The sequence below is a fragment of the Adelges cooleyi genome, unplaced genomic scaffold (genome assembly GCF_023614345.1).
Source record: "Adelges cooleyi isolate 19-005CV unplaced genomic scaffold, UGA_ACOO_1.1 ACOO_flye_CR_arks_rails_tigmint_CR_PRNA_9, whole genome shotgun sequence".
In the NCBI taxonomy this organism is placed as follows: domain Eukaryota; kingdom Metazoa; phylum Arthropoda; class Insecta; order Hemiptera; family Adelgidae; genus Adelges; species Adelges cooleyi.
The window spans coordinates 5,173,748-5,190,644 of NW_026096579.1; the positions used below are offsets into that span (position 1 = coordinate 5,173,748).

Below are 16,897 nucleotides of genomic sequence, written 5' to 3' on the forward strand. Positions count from 1 at the left end.
ATTTATTTAACTCGACACAACAGTGAATAATAATTATTATTGTGTAGTAAACAAAACATATTTATTCAAATTGTTGAATAAAAAAAAAACGCAAAATATGCAATTTTATAATTTAAAAAAAAAAAAAGTTACTCAAACAAGAAACGTTGCAGATTAAAAGTCAAATAATAATAATTGTCGATATACAACTGAAGTTAAATGTTCATCAGTTTTTCAACGGTTCGTTTAACTCTGTATTTCTTAAATGTTAAACATGCATTTTAATTATTGTCTATATATTTGTGTAAGCAAAGTCTAAAATATTATTATTATATTATTTATAATCTAACTACTGCGAAGCAAGACAAAAAAAATATAAATGACAAGACAAATGCCCAGAACAGTGTGTGAAACTGCAAATATTGATGCCATAATATTTGGTCAGTTTAAACCAGTTTGATTTGTAGTAGACTCATTATCAACCGTATGTTACACTTTACTTGCACTTAATATATATTGGTAAATTTTTTTTTAAAATATTATTAGAAATTCTAATACGGTAACCTCGGGCAATAACAGGGTACAAATTTTAACAAGTATACAGGGTGTATCATTATCATGTAGTTCACTGGCCAAAAAATGAATGTCTTATTTTTTAATTATTATTAATTTATATCAAGAATGAAGGAAAATAGCGAGTTTTTTTTTAAATTTTACAATCAAATCGAAATTAAAAAAAAATATTAGCACCGTTAAACTTTTGCCGTGTAGTTTTCATACCAAACAATACGACAAATTATTTTTATCAATTAAGCATCACAACTCAGGTGAGTAACCTAAACACCTAATGGTAATATTTTGGTAAAAAAACTATGCGAGTCTCGACCCGAATGAACAATTTTTAAGGAATTGTTTTTAATTGAAAGAGTGTGTGAGTGAGCCTGTGTGTGTGTGTGTGACTTACCGAAACACTTGGACAGTTTTGTTTCTTTATCAATGTAAACCTTTGCTGATATAACGTTACCAAATACCAAGAACATGTTCACGAGATCGGAATCGGCAAAATCCTGGGGGAGATGGTATATAAACAGATTGGCACCGTCCGGACCTTCGATTTGCTTGCCGGACACTTTAGTAGCTAAACAAAATAATTACGCAACAACATAGTACAAAAAAAAAAAACAACAACAAAAACAAAAAATCAACAACACAAAAGTACTTAAATAAGCGGCTCAAACGTTTAGTCGTGTATATATGTTATAATACTATAATATGCAAAAGTGTATATGTAGCTTTCATTTTCGATGTCCAACGTTGTTTTGGGTTAAGAAAAATACTATAAATCATTACATTTGCGTAGAGTTAAAAAAAAAATTAAATCATATCGAAGCTTGTATATTTTCAGACGATCACGAGTAGATAAAAAAGCAAAGCGAAAACTTTAGCAGGCAACAGGGATATTATGGGGGGGCTAGTGCTTATGTATATATTGGTATTACTGATATAATACTTTTTTAATGCATGCATTTATAATAGTATACGTAAAGAGAAAAAAAAAAAGAAGCAAATATAACCTTATAGAGCTAGAGTTTCTCTTTTATTACAATGTCCCCAACGTTTGGGAACTTTAAAAGTTTCAGAATTCGTCGGATATTGTTATTATTCTGGTATGAAAATGGAGATAGCAGCAGAGGAGCACTTAATTTTTATATGACTTTCGGGTAGTTGCTTTTTTGGGGCGAGTAAATGCCATCGTTGTGTAATCTGCGGGAAAAGAAGGCGTATGGCACACCACATCGAGGCTGATATACAACGTGGTAATACTTCATGTAGAATATATCCAATTCGTTTAACACGAACCTATATTGACTAGGTGTCTACCGTTTAGCCGATGCCATATAATATTATATAATTTACACTACCCAAATTCAGCAAGCGACCTATGCAAATGCCTACACATTATTATTGTACACACATATTATAATAAATAGTATGTAGATTTTTCTCCTACTCAAATGTTGTCGTACCTTTTTTTTACTAACCGAACGTTTTTTGAATAAAACTAAGTATAAAAATGTTTTTAAATTATAATAAAAGCTAAAGACATATTCAGAAATATGTACTTAAGATGTCGCCACGTTTAGAGTTGACCAGCAATTGTTTTAGCGATTTATAAAATACAGAATTTTTACATACTTATCAAAAATTGTCTAGCATTTACTACTAGTTATTAATAACCGTGCTGATGTGTAGTACATATCTAATCAAGCCCCGCTATAATAATAGTAAAATCAGAACCTATTTAATATTTATACTTATAAAAATATGTTTTTAAAATAAATTCGAAATTATCTGAGACAAACCAACCTTATACAATCATATTTAATTATAACCCACTCTTTTAAATATTAATCAATGCACTAGGAAATTGAATAGCGAGCTGTGTCTGTCTGGCAATTTATGTAATGAGCAGCCCCCTTTATGAGTATATATATTAATACATTTCTTTGTAAAATAAATAAACTAGTTATATTTTATTTATGGAGTTATAATTATTAAAAGTTATTCGCCAAAAATGTGATAAATTATTTATTCAAACTATGTATGATTTATCATCTTGTTATTGCTCAATTTTTACAATTACATTAATATTCTACTGAAATGTACATATTATAAAATTTATAATTAAGACACTATCCTGTAGCAGTTTTGAAGACAGGTATTTTTTTTATGAAGAGGAGGCCGACCTTAAAACACCGATTAACCGAATTTTTATTGGCGCTGAGTAAAATCGCAAGATGGAAAATATATTATGCTATGTGAATACTCGTTTTGTCGTGGAAAATAAGAGTTTATCATCAGTTTGTCTGTTTAAACTGTTTACGGTCGTTCAACGTGCAACTATTGATAAGACCAACAAACGAAAGGAAGAGCCACCGACGACAGAGTTTACTCAGCGTTATCTATCGATTACCTCTATCTAGCAAATGGATATTGCCCGGCTTGTGAAACTATATAGGATGTTTGTTTGTGTTCTATTTGTTAATCGCATAGTGCTTTGTTGTTCGAGTAATAATAGCGGCAAAGCTGATGTATACGATAAATAACGTACACATTCTCTCGTACTCGAAGAATTCGAAACGCTGAATGCAATTATAAGGACATTTCTTTATGCTGCTCGAAGGAAGCACGGGACTTTAATACGGAGGAAAACGCGCCTTTGTTCGACCGTTTGCGTTGAACCCTTTTATATTTGTTGTTTTCCAAAACGGTTAAGATATTATTATTACTATGGTGTTCTAAAGCAGACATCCAAGCAACGACCGTAATTCCTTTATATATTTTACTCGAGTCTCGCTTCCTCAACCCTTTATCCCTTCGGTCGACGACACTGGCACCGATTGATTGCCGACGATTTCGTTAATCGATTTCGAATAAAAAAACATAAAATATTTTATTCGGAAACCCTTTAAGTCGGCCGTCGCCGTTAAATATCCCATCGACGAGAATAAATTATTATAACTGTTGTTTAAATATTACAATTTTAACGACGCGTACTTTGGTTCGACGTGCTTTGGAATTAATTTCAAAACAAACTAACTTTTTTTTCTCTCTCTCGATTAACAATTTTAATATTACTTCTGTAATTTCACACTAATGCCCGGTTGCACCAAACTTGTCGTTATACATCATTGGTAAATTATTTACCACCGGGTAATGAACTAACTTTTGTACAACTTTATCTTTTGTTGAATTTACGAGTGTTGCTCAATCGTTGTTTTATATTCAGGTTATTACCAGTGTACTGGTTATCGAATAAATGGTATCAGTAATATTATTATCATACAGGGTTTTTAATCAATGATAATTCCATTATCATCACGATAAATGACCCTGTAATTTAAATCGTAATAAAGTTCATTTTTTACAACAAATACAATTTTAAAAAATGGTTCATGCAACAGAATTTATTTTAACTACAATTAAACGAGTATATCTCTGTGTAAATATTTGATGCAACCCGGCATCAGTATCCATACAGTGTAATATAATTAATTAAAATTCTTTTATTTATGTAAACAACAAACATTTTATTTTTATTTTAGGCAGAGGACAATACAATTATTGGAAAAATACTCCATTGGATGTATATTCATTGGATGGCTATTCATACAAATTATATTTTTACTTTACCACTTTCATCATAGTCATATTTAATAATTTCACCACCCCACTATTCATCGTAGGGCATAATCTTGTCCCGTGTACACCAATAAAAAAACTAAAGATTAAGATTGCGCCACACTACTTATTTCATCGTGTAAACCATGTTTCGGGAGATGCAGTTTTCTGAGAAAATGAGTAGTTTTGCCATGTCATGCCCCACCTACTAATTAATGAGTTTTTACTGTTGGGTAAACTATTTTTTCTATAAAAATTACTTTTACGAATGAACGGCTTAGTTGGCCTACAGAGAAGCAAGTTTGTTAAGTTTGCATTTGATTGAAGTTTATAATTATTATACTTTTTCTTTTAGATTTTAATTCAAGTAAGCGTTGCGGATGTTCAAAGAGGTACGACAACTTTCATTTGTATATTATCTAAATTTATCAACTGTCATATTTTGATGCTGCTAAAATTATTGTACCACATCTGCGGGGTGTGGCTATTTCCTAATAACACCTTAAAATAAAAGATAACATTTATACTTAAAATACAATAATATACTTACGGCTATTGTTGTTGTTGTTATTGTTCAGAAAGTAAAGTGGCGAACTAGCAGGCGGCGACTGAGGCATAGTGAACTGGTTCGAGTTGAGATCGGCTAAAGTCAGGCCGAGCGCGTTCAACGACGATCCGTATGTACCGTTAGAACCGTTTGTGCCAGCCAATAGTGTTGAACCTGTGTGTTGAACAATACACGCATTGAGTATACATTCAGAAAGGAAATATAATAAACAAATTAAAAAAAAAAAAGGGAAAAAAGTGGACAATAACAAACGCGTAGTAGGTATGTGAAAAAAGTGTAAACACAAAATATTTGTTTGCATTTTCAAAACGAAGGCCGATAATATTATGCTGATAAAAACAAAAGGATCCAATAGAGAAAGCGTTGATGATAAGGGATATTAAATTATTTTTCTCAGAGTTATGGCGAAAGGTTGATAAAATATGACCTTTCGTAGAAGAAGTCACTTTATAGCGTATCTATTGGCCGGATCTCAATTTTTTTTTTTTTTCATGAGAAACTTTATCTATAAAAACGCTAAAAGAGCCTTAGAGAACGATTTTTTGATTTAGCTATTAGTCAGAAAAACTATAACTATAAACGCTTATAATGAAATATCAAAAGCAAAATAAAAAGTCAGCCTATAAAGGCATAAATTGGCATAAGCCCCTATAGCGGAGACGTTAAACTTAATAACAAAAAAATTGTTGAAATCGGTTCAGTAGATACCCTGGAAAGCGACTTGGCGTTTAGTGTATACAAATTTTTGGTTCCTTCCGTTCACCTAATATACAACTAGTCGTGTAAGTTAGTTACTAAATATTTGTTCAAGTGGTGATTAGTGGTGAAAAATGTGAGTGCTAAAAGAACAAGACAGATCGATAAAAAATGAAGAAACAAGTTAAAAAAAAATTTAAAAAAAAATTGTGGAAAAAACAACATTATATACACTGAACACACACGATTTCACACCAATACCACTTACCGGAGTTTTTCCCCATTAAAACTAGAAAAGAAAAATTACGGAGTCACAAAAAACGATAAAAACAATTATTTACTACAACGAGAAAAATAAATTCTTTAAGAAAATTAACATTTTAAAAAACACCGAGGAGATTAGTAAAAAAAAAAATTAATAAACAATTAAATGTTAACAGTTATGTAAAAACAAAAAAACAAAAACTAAACCAACCTGCTGCCGCGGCGGACGTTGGCGACAAACTCGACAAAGCTGAAACAGAATATTAAAAAAAAAAGTTGAATTAAATTGATAAAAAATCAAACTAAACTACAAATAAAAATAGCTCGTGAAACGCACTGCGATAATAACATATTATTATAAAAAAACATAATATATATTATACCTTTGTCAATAAAGCGGTAAGTCGGTCTGCTCGAATTGAAAATATTACCGGATTGTCTGAGGACGACAAATATTATTGTCTATTGTTAATGTAAATATCGTACACTGTGTTATAGATTTTGGACGAATTGGATTTGACAGGGCTCCAAAGAGAAAAGCAGTCGTTCTACTATTTGAGGTTATAAAAAATATGAAATGTCATGACGAGCAGGAGTTCCCGGCCAAAGGCAAACGTCAATTCGATATAATTATTATTCGCGGAAATAAAGAACAAGCACTTGGAATGTTATTTTCAGCGTAGGACGAAAATCGTTTGAAATAAACTTGGGAGAGTATCCCGTTTTCATTTGGTACAGCTCACTATAACCGTAATCGCAATATGATGGACCACGGTCTAGGTTGTATTTGTGTAACCGCGGTAACAGGGCCAGGACCGTAGTAAGGTCGATGTGGTCAGCCAGTGGTTACTGGGAGGCACGATTTAAGATAATATGGTTGCCCAACGGTCTATGTTAAGCCCATTGTCGCATTGACCGCGAAACTGTCTATAATATGGCCGACATGGACAAAAGTACAACAGCGCTCCTAGCCGTAAAAGTTGCAGTCCAAAATAATGATAACCCGAATACCCGCCAAAATATAAATATTTAAATAATGAAGTTGTTTTTTTAGATGAGCCCACGATTTAAGATAAATGATAATACTTAAAATCGTGAACTGTACTTTATTAATAATTACGTATATATAATATACACAACGTATAGTTAGTTTATAAATATTAACACTTAACATTATATATCATTATGACGTGTTGTGTACCGATGTGTTTGTCAAAAAGGACAAAAAGTACTTTTAGTGTACCCCAAGATAATAATCTTTTAAAAATTTGGGAAGAAAATTTAGGGGTAAATTTAAAAAGAAACTCTAGAGTTTGCGAGTTACATTTTAAGTCCGACGATATAACTACACAATGGGTATCAGGACAAGGCTTTAGTAAATACACTGTGCGTTACTGAAATTTCAATATAATTAATAAATTAATTACAAAATATCACTAGTTATTTAAGTATTTACTAATTGCACTTATTTTTAGGTTTGTTTAAAAAAACCTAGGTTAAAAATAGGAGTTTTACCAATAAAAGCCAACCTGGATTGCAGTGCTTTGGCTAATCCTTTAGTCATGCCTCCAACAAAAAAAATTAAGGTTTCAATCAATAATATAAATTTTTAGTGTAACTACAGAATAAATAATTGTAGCCTGCAATATTATGTCTATTAGGTTATAAATGATACTGATATTATTGGACATGATCACTGCTATTTCTCTAAGGAGATAAATGACTTAAAATTGGACACATTATTTCAACAAGTTTTAAAATACAACAAGTCAATGAAAGTTCCAATAGGATGGTTTGTAGATGTACAAAGTGGTTACTCTAATCAACTGTGTGTTTGTTTTCATAAACTCGGTCCCTTTAAAAAAGACTATACAAGATACATAGAAAAACAACTTGTTTTAACTAGAGGTAAAATAACAATTATATTATCTCCCAAACATGTATTCTTCTTTTTGGCTATAATTTATGTAAATATTTTATCATACTAACTAGTTATAGGTATAATATAAAATAATTTTTTTAATATTATTTAAACTTTAAAGATTTAGCCATAGTTCTTCAAATTAATGGAAAAACTATTACAATATCAGACATTGATATAGAGTCTAATTTTAAACTTAAGTCCATTGAAGAACTAGAAGATATAATACAATTATTTGACAAAATTAAAGTTTGTCAAGGAATAGATTTAGATAATAAATATAGTTCTATAAAATCAAAATTTGGACCACAATTCATTAATTATTTTGACCAGTGGAGACATGTAAAATGCATAAGTGTACTAAAAACAAATATGAGGTAGGTATAATTAATAACCATTATTCTATATTATCTAATTATAGGTACCCATAACTATATGTTCCATGAGGCATGAACTATCCAGGAGATATACAAAAGGTTTACTAGTATTTTAAAATTTTATATTTTAGTGAGTCTTTATGTCTTTGGTGCAAGAGGTTATGGTACATTATCCAAAAAAAAAAGGCTAGGCAAAATTCAAAAATATATTTTTCTCCAAATAAGAGAAAACAGTTAATGAAAAATAAAAAACTTAACAATGTTGTAAAAAAGAAGTGTATTAGAGCACACAAAAAAATTACATGGTTGCAAAATAATTTATACAAAATTAAAAATGAAATGAAAAAAATGTCATCAACTGATATTCAGTCCATCATAATAAATTCTAACATACCAACATGCCAAGCAGCTTTAATACAAGAAATATTTAATGCCTCTAAGGTAAAAAATTCAAAAAATCGAAGGTATAATGAAAATTGGATGCTCTTGTGTTTGTTGTTTCATATAAGGTATTTTATATATTGGAAGTTAAACCAAAATTCTAAATTTTTATTTGACAATCAATGTTATATTTTTAGATCTCCTAGTGGTTATTCATTTTTAAGAAATAATAACATATTACCATTACCTTGTACTAACACAATAAGAGCACATTTGTTAGCAGTTGAAATAGGATGTGGATTTGACAAAAATGTTTTTAAACTTCTAAAGAAGAAATTCTTAAATAAATCTGAGCAGCAAAAGCAAGGTGTAATTGTGTTAGATGAAGTATTTTTGAGGGAAAGTTTAAGTGTAAATAGCCGAACTTTGACTTATATGGGACTAGAAGATTTTGGTGGTGAAATAAATATTGAGGGTTCCAATAAAGCAAATCATGCATTGGTCTTAATGTGGCAAAGTCTAGCAGAAAATGTAGCACAGCCTATTGCTGTATTTGCCTCACATGGAACAGTCAAAGGTTAACTATTTATCTATTCTTTATGCTAAATTAAAAATTAAGTTAATAAACTAAATCAATTTTTCTCATTTTCAAAGGAATGCTTTTGAAAAAAAAAGTTATTGGTTGTAGAACTACTGAATACTTGGCTACAAGAAAAAGTTTCTATAAAAGCTGAAATAGTATTGTATTTTTTTTTTTATGAAGGTGTTGATTTAGCGAAGCTTATACTAAAAGCTATAATGTTAATGGAGGATTCTGGAGGGCAAGTTATTGGTCTTACATGTGACGGTGCTTCTACGAATAGGACAATGTGGAACCAATTAGGGGTATTATAAAATTAACATTTATATAATGCAATGTACTATATTTTTAATATCACTTTTTATTACTTTTATTTAAAACCATTAGATAAGTGCCAAATCAGAGTCCTTTAAAAACTATTTTGTTAATCCATTTGATAGCACAAGAAAAATATTTGTTTTCTCCGATGCCCCGCATCTTATAAAAACAATTCGAAATCGTATATATGAGAAGAAAACACTAAGAGTATGTAATCATATAATATGTTTCAAAGGTTAAATATATCCATTAATACTGAAATTCTTAGATTCACCCTAATAATGCCATTATTAAGTGGGAACACTACCACAGTATTTTTAAAATTGAGGAACATTCACTCCTAAAAGTTTGCCCAAAACTAACAAAAAACCATTTTGAGTTAAATAACTTAAGTAAAATGAAAGTAAAATATGCTGCTCAGGTAATATTGTCTGTTTTGTGTTATATATATATATAATACATAGAATATTAATTATATTTCAGTTGTTTAGTATGTCTGTGGCCAATGGAATGGAATTTTATAAAAAGAAAAAGTATGATTGCTTCAATGATGCAGAAGACACCATCAAATTTACCATTGTAGTAAATAATATGTTTGATGCCTTAAACAGAAAATTTCCTGCTGAAGGAATACGAGAGAATAGCAAAGACTTAGAGGTTTTTATTATGTGTTGTGTGTTTCAATTGTCTTTTTGGGAACTGGATGCATGTGTTATACTAATTTATTTTGAATTTTATAAATATCCATTAAAAAATGTTTACTTTATTTATTAAACTTCAGGTGTTAAAACAAACGTTAGAGTGGATTAAGTGTTGGGAATCTAATTTGACAAAGAATTTAATTGAAAAAGATAATTTTTTAACACAAAATACTGCTGATGGTTTAAAAATAACAATAGCCTCAACAATAGATGCAGTTAATTACTTACTTAAAAAGAAACATTTTTCTTATGTACTGACATCAAAATTTAATCCAGATTGTTTGGAAGTAATGTTACTTAATTTTACTAAATTTCACGTTTTAAAATATAGTATCTATGAAATCATTTTAAATTATTACAACAAATAAATAATATTATATTTCAGAAATTTTTCGGAATAGTGAGACAAGTAGCTGGTCCGAATGACCACCCATCATGTCCATAATTTCTTCAATTATACAGAATGCTTTCACTTTACTCTTTAATAAAACCTCCAAAAAGTGGAAACTGTATGATTTTTGAAGGTAATGTAAAATATTGCATGATACTTAAAAGTGAAAAATTAAAAAAATATATATTTTAGATAATACTCCTATTATTACGTTAGAAGATTTGAGAGATGTAAAAAATTTAAATGATAGCTCATCCGTTAGATCTGAAAAAATTGAAAAGCTAAAAGAAAAGCTGATTAACATTTCTGAAGAAGGATGTTGGGATGTAGATGAGATTTTTATAGAGCACAACTATTCTGACTCTTCCGTATTTGATTGAATAGTATATTATTTAGCTGGGTTAGTTTGTAAACATTTTATCATTATAACAAGGAATTAATTAGGCAATTACTTTAAATTGTATTCATTTCATTTCATTTATTTTTTGTAATAGATACATGGCAAAACGCATGACAGTTAAAACTAAATGTCAATTATGTGCTTCTAGTATAAAAAATCTTAACACAACTGAATATGATACTAATGCTGATTTAATAATTGCAAAAAGTAGAGGATACCTAACACATCCTAATAGTATTATTTATAAAATTATAAAAACTCTGGAGTTGTCAATATCACAATTTATCAATTCTCCAAATGCATTTGAGGAGATTTGCGAGGACTTTTTGAAACAAAAAATTATCTTTGACTTTCCATGTGCAGCACACAAACAAAATGTTTTGACTGATATATGTACACATTATATTATAATGAGAATGCGCCAGTACACATTTATTAATAACCAGAAAAACAAAAAATTAAATAAAACAAAGAAGAAACTGGCTAAATTAGTAAACACTTGATATTATAATAAATTTAAAAAAAATGTGTATTTGTTATACAAAGAAATGTAAAAATGATATTATTTAACGTTTCAACTAGTGTTTGTTATAATAATAATTTATAAACAGGGTTGTATTATTTTATTTTATAAAACAAGACAACAATTAATAATGAAAAATTGTTCTTTAGTATTTACACAATTAAAAATTTAGATCCTGAAATATTATCAGATTATCTCTAAAGGACTAAGAACGATGATAATAATTATTTTAAATCGTGATTGTTATACAGGTTGTAGGCGTCAATAAAAAAAAAGCTAAATATTCTTAAAAGTGGTAATGCTGGTTTTGTGGTTTGTCCGCTAAAAGCGCTAGGAGTGATTTGCACATAGCAATTCTAAGCGAAGACAGTTTGGCGGTCACATTATCAGGGCTCGTTGGGCAACCATATTATCTTAAATCGTGCTGGGAGGTACGGATTTTCAATTCGAGCGCCGTTCGCGTCGCACAGACATACAACAGTGTATAATAATAATGATATAATATTATTATGGTTTTCATATAATAGTTAATGAAATGATTAAAAACACAACATTTCTATTCATAAACAAACAAAAACTACGACAAGCGATAATAAACTATACACGTGCGCGGCAACCGGATCACACGGACCCGTGTGGCACAGGTCAGTTACCGAAATATACATACTGTTGTACTGCCTATAGTTATAATAATATTATGTATCTAAATTATTATGATAATATCGTCATGCATGCAATTCGGAAATAAATAAACTCGGATCATTAGCGTGTGATATTATAATACTATGATAGTTATGCGACCATTATCAATACGGTTTAAACCTATCTCGATTCGTGTGGTCGTTGGGCACATAAACCTAATGTATTCCACAAGTGCACCCGTCGATGCAATCCAAGTAATGTGTGTACATATATTGTAATTCCCTTAGGACGATCGAATAATCATAACTATGCCGTTATGGCATTAGAATATCCAAGCAATACACGTACGATAATATAATATAATATTACGCCACTACAACGGACAATAGAATGACATTTAAATCGTAATATTCTTTGTTTGCTTTTTACCACAATCGGTGTACGGTTGTGAAATAAATTAAAAACAACTAAAACCCTAAACAAGATCGACAGAATATTGTATTTTCGATCAAATCGCTCGACCGGAACATGCATAACTATTAATTCTCATGTCTTCCACTATCCGAAATTAGAAAGATATATTACTTAATTTTGAAAAAGAAACATGTAAGGATGCTCAGCTTAAGGCCTAAAAAAAAGAGAGGGGAAAAAATGATAAAACATCAAAGACTATGTTTTGTATTTTTGAAATAATGGCTGTAGTGACACTGTTGTAGAAACTGTCAAGGAAATACTTAGTTTTATGTATTACCGACTTAGTTATAGTACACTGTATTAACAAGAGGTACTATTCAAATGAGCGATTAGCTTTCATATAACTGCCATACTTCGTGTCAACCGATTTCTACGTATAAATTATAATGTCACTTTTGAAGTACAGGTAACTGAAATGAAACTAACGGCACCTATTAAGAGTGATTTAACAAGTCACTAAACTACCAAGTGCAAAATATTACATAGGAATTGTGCACAAGTAGTTAACAACAGCCTATTTACTTTTGTAGAAACTAAATAGGTAATGTATTAGAAAAAAAAGGTCTCTGTTTTTTTGCTAGGAATTTCGCAAAAAAGCGTAAACCGATTTCGGTAGGCATATAATTCAAATTCTAAATGATTCAGTGAATAAATTTGATTTGCGAACTTTTAAAATAATGTAATTTTATTTTATTCAACGATAATTAATGCAGCCGGCGACTGCCAATAAATTGACTTAACTTGGTTACCTTAGTAATATAAACAATTTATAATGAATTTAGCTTCGGACACAGGTATCCTATTTATACCCGCTTTGAATATTTAAACGAGGAGTCATACTATTTTCAATTCCCATTACCAGTTCTGTGTTAATTACATGAGTTGATAATCGCATATAATACTATTACATTATAAAATACAGAATATTTTAGTAAAATATAGAAAATAACACAGAAACGATATCGAACGATTATAATCAGAATGAAAATAAAAAACAGTAAATTAAATTTAACAATTTGTTTTTAATTTGAATTATCGACAATAAAAGTTGAGACAACTTAATTAATCTATTAGTTGTAAACTATTTGTTTCTAACATTTGTCGTTGGGGACTTTTGGTTTAAGTAAAAGCTAAGTGATATAACTACATAAGTACTATACTATAGATACTCTACTGTACTATATTATATAATAGTTTAAACTGATTATTCTCTAAAACGTTATTATAAACGTGAAGAGTTGTTAAATACACGCCAAAGTGTACATAGTAAGGTTTTCATCATGCAATTATTTTAACAGTAAGCATTTAACGTAAAAATATATATATATAAACGGTTACAGCGGCATTAACATAATATGTATAACAGAAATGCTCAAGAAATGAATAAAAACAAATACATCATATTATGCTACTTCACACATACAAAACAAACAAAAGAAAACCCCTATACATAAAACAAACCTGAACTACTTAGACTAGACGAACTGGAGCCTAAAAAAAAAAATATAAAAAAAATTCATTTGTAATTTATTTTAGTTAAAATGTATTTGTTTTCATTGTTATGTGCTACAATTTGAAAACAACATGATATACTAAAGCTTTCTCGGTCGCGGTACTGAACCGTAACATCAGCCATAAAAGAAAGGCGACAATCCGTCGCTATTAATAAAAAATGTATTTTTGAACGGGGCCGGTTAAATATTTATGTTCCGTACAGTTTCTCTATATTGTACTTAATGTAAACTTGCATACAAAATATACACGCTTTTATTGGCTCCCTGACGTAACATTGCCGTTTTGTCTTTGCTGGTGACTTAATAAAACTCTGCTCGGCCTCGGGGGGGCTTTGGGCTTTGTGCAATATTGAACGTTTCTCTAATTAAAAACCCGGTGGAAATTTTAAATTTTAAAACCATGTTTTATACATACATATATATATAATATACCCGTGTAGCTAACTACTAAGGCTGGTAAGAAATAATTGCATCAAACCACGTTTTCTTATCAACGTTTGAAAAGAAAAAATGAAAAATTCGGAGATTTATTTTCGCTTAAGCCCAGCAAATGATTTTTTTTAGGTATTTACCTAAAAATACGTTTTATTGGGCTCGTGCATACTCAAAAAAAAAATTTGCTGGACAGAGCTTTTTCAAAAAAAAAAAAAGATTAATGGTGGTAATGCCTGTTCAACAGTCACCGGAGGTCACTGACGGTGAATTATCGACATTATATAATGGTAATGCTAGACAGACAACGCCAAAACGTTAATGGCCCTTGTTACGTGAACATATTGAACTCAATTATTCCTTTAGACCAGTGGAGAGTAAACCGACAGAGCAATAGGTAAGCGATGCACGGGGGGGTCCTCTTGATAATATTATAATAGAATATTATGTACACAGGGACACCCTTCCATTATTGAATTTTGGTTGGAACCCAAAGCTTTGAAATTGTGCTTGCACCCAAGTTTGGAAAAAAGCAAAAAGAAGTAATACAAATTATGTTTCAATTGACTAACAACTGTCAAAAACCAAAGAGTTCGTTTGAGCACCAACAATTTCGATCCTTTTAAGGTCTTTTCAAGTGTACAGAAACAAAAAAAACAAAAACAACCTGGTTTATATTTAAGTATAATTTTTGGTGCACACTAAAATTAAATTAACCGGTTAAGTCTTTCAAACATTTTTTAGGGGGTTATTGCTGGTTTTCCCTAATCTAACCTAACCTACAATCTATTACTGTCAGCTGTGGTAGGTCGAGAAAGCCGTAGTAAATGTTATTATTATATATTGTAAACGAGTTATTGTATGCTATAGGAGTTAAAGTACATAATATTTACCTGTAGGTGAGGAATTGGCCATTGCGGCCAATGTAACAAGGTTCTGCATATTCACAGAGTTCACGACTGGAAAACAAAATTTAAAAAAATTACAATTACACACTAAAACAAGATATCTTCAAAATTATATGGTCTATCTACTGTTGATTAGAATATTCTCTATGTCTTGGATTAAGAAGATCTGCTGACAGAGGTAATATCACTTTTTGATCATACCAATAATTAATACTCGATAAGATGAAATACTCATTTAAATTTAACCTTTATTCGTTTTTTGGAAAAAAATATACAATATTTCAACTCTACATTTCTATTTAAAAAATTAGTTACTCAAAAATTTAACCTTTAAAATTATATTATATTTATTTTGGGTATAAATATCACATATTTAGTAATCGTGTTACCAGTTGGCACATTTGCATTCATTTTGCATAAACAATTAAGTAAACAACAATGTATATGGTGAGTAGTCTTAACTTATTTTGGCTAAGACGTGAGAATGGTTTTCTTAAGTTACGATATTCCTTTATTATAGCTTGAATATTTAAACTTTAACTTAAACATAGAAATTGCGCGTTGCTATTTGAGAAGTTACATTTTTGGGGGCAAAATTACACCTTAAGTAAAAATCGATACAAATTGTATTACAGCAACATATAATATTGTTGTTTCCAAAAGTTCGCACCACAAATACGTTTCCTTATGAATTATTCGTGAAATGTTCAAAGATGGCGGAGTCGAGCTAAGTCTCAATGTCAAGTACATTTACTATGCTAAAAGATAGGTAGACTTTTGGCTAAAATTTCAACTCTGTTCAGCCAATATCTATTATATTATTATAAATAGTATAAGAGCTGTTGTTAACCGAAGGTTTTTACTTAAAATAATAATTGTTTTATGATGACAAAACGGTAATAGGGCATAAAGTTTTCAAGATTTCATTGCACTTCACTCCGATATAGAAAAAATGATTTATACCAAATTTTGTAATAATATTTTTTTATTAAATTCGAAGCTAACATCTCTTGTTTCCAAGTCGTAGCACTTAGAATGTGGAACAGGAGCATGGTCGCAGTTTGTCGCGGCATGTGTCTAATAAATGGTCGATTATCAGAACACGGATGAGTCGAAGGGGATGTGGCGTGTGTCTCATACTTGCACCGTATGTGTTAATTGCCGGTTAAGTATAACACGTAATACCGGGGAGCCGCAAATGTTTGGCTCACGTCCAAAAACGGATAAAGAAAATGAATGACTCTTACTCGAACCTCGCGGAGTCTTTTGGAATTCGAGAATATATTTTTATTATTAGACGGATCGCAACGTCCGTCCGATTGAATGGCAAATGTTTTAAGAGTCGACACGGAGATCAGATGGTCCGTTATATATCATATAAAAAGGAACGGCACGCCTTTCGAAAACGAGAGAACAAAACGATCTTCGTTGTATTAAAACACGCACAATAGGGCGAGAAAATAATATAACTCAAATAAACTAAAAGCGCCGAAGGGGAAATTAATAACAACGATCGGGCTATATCGATAGAAATAACACGAGATAGAAGTATAATATCTGTATAGACAACATGCTAATATTATTATACCCGACGAACGGAATTACTTGCTGGATACTTTAACACTTAAGTATAAACGCAATTCCAA

At 30.3% G+C, this 16,897-nt stretch overlaps 1 protein-coding gene and 1 pseudogene across 13 annotated transcripts in view; one reads left to right on the forward strand and one right to left on the reverse strand.

Moving 5' to 3' along the window:
- LOC126847014 (CUGBP Elav-like family member 1) overlaps positions 1 to 16,897 on the reverse strand; it is a 118,946-nt gene that overhangs the window by 1,742 nt on the left and 100,307 nt on the right. For 9 of the 13 annotated variants that reach the window (XM_050586952.1, XM_050586960.1, XM_050586949.1 and 6 more), the window contains 6 exons: positions 15,237 to 15,302; positions 13,859 to 13,888; positions 5,901 to 5,939; positions 5,694 to 5,714; positions 4,712 to 4,882; positions 944 to 1,117 (listed from right to left, as the gene is read on the reverse strand). In XM_050586952.1, the coding sequence (XP_050442909.1) occupies positions 944 to 1,117; positions 4,712 to 4,882; positions 5,694 to 5,714; positions 5,901 to 5,939; positions 13,859 to 13,888; positions 15,237 to 15,302 (501 nt within the window). The remainder of the gene's footprint in view (positions 1 to 943; positions 1,118 to 4,711; positions 4,883 to 5,693; positions 5,715 to 5,900; positions 5,940 to 13,858; positions 13,889 to 15,236; positions 15,303 to 16,897) is intronic. The other 4 variants (XM_050586954.1, XM_050586953.1, XM_050586962.1 and 1 more) reach the window with 4 other exon arrangements.
- On the forward strand, positions 10,359 to 11,261 carry LOC126847015 (uncharacterized; annotated as a pseudogene).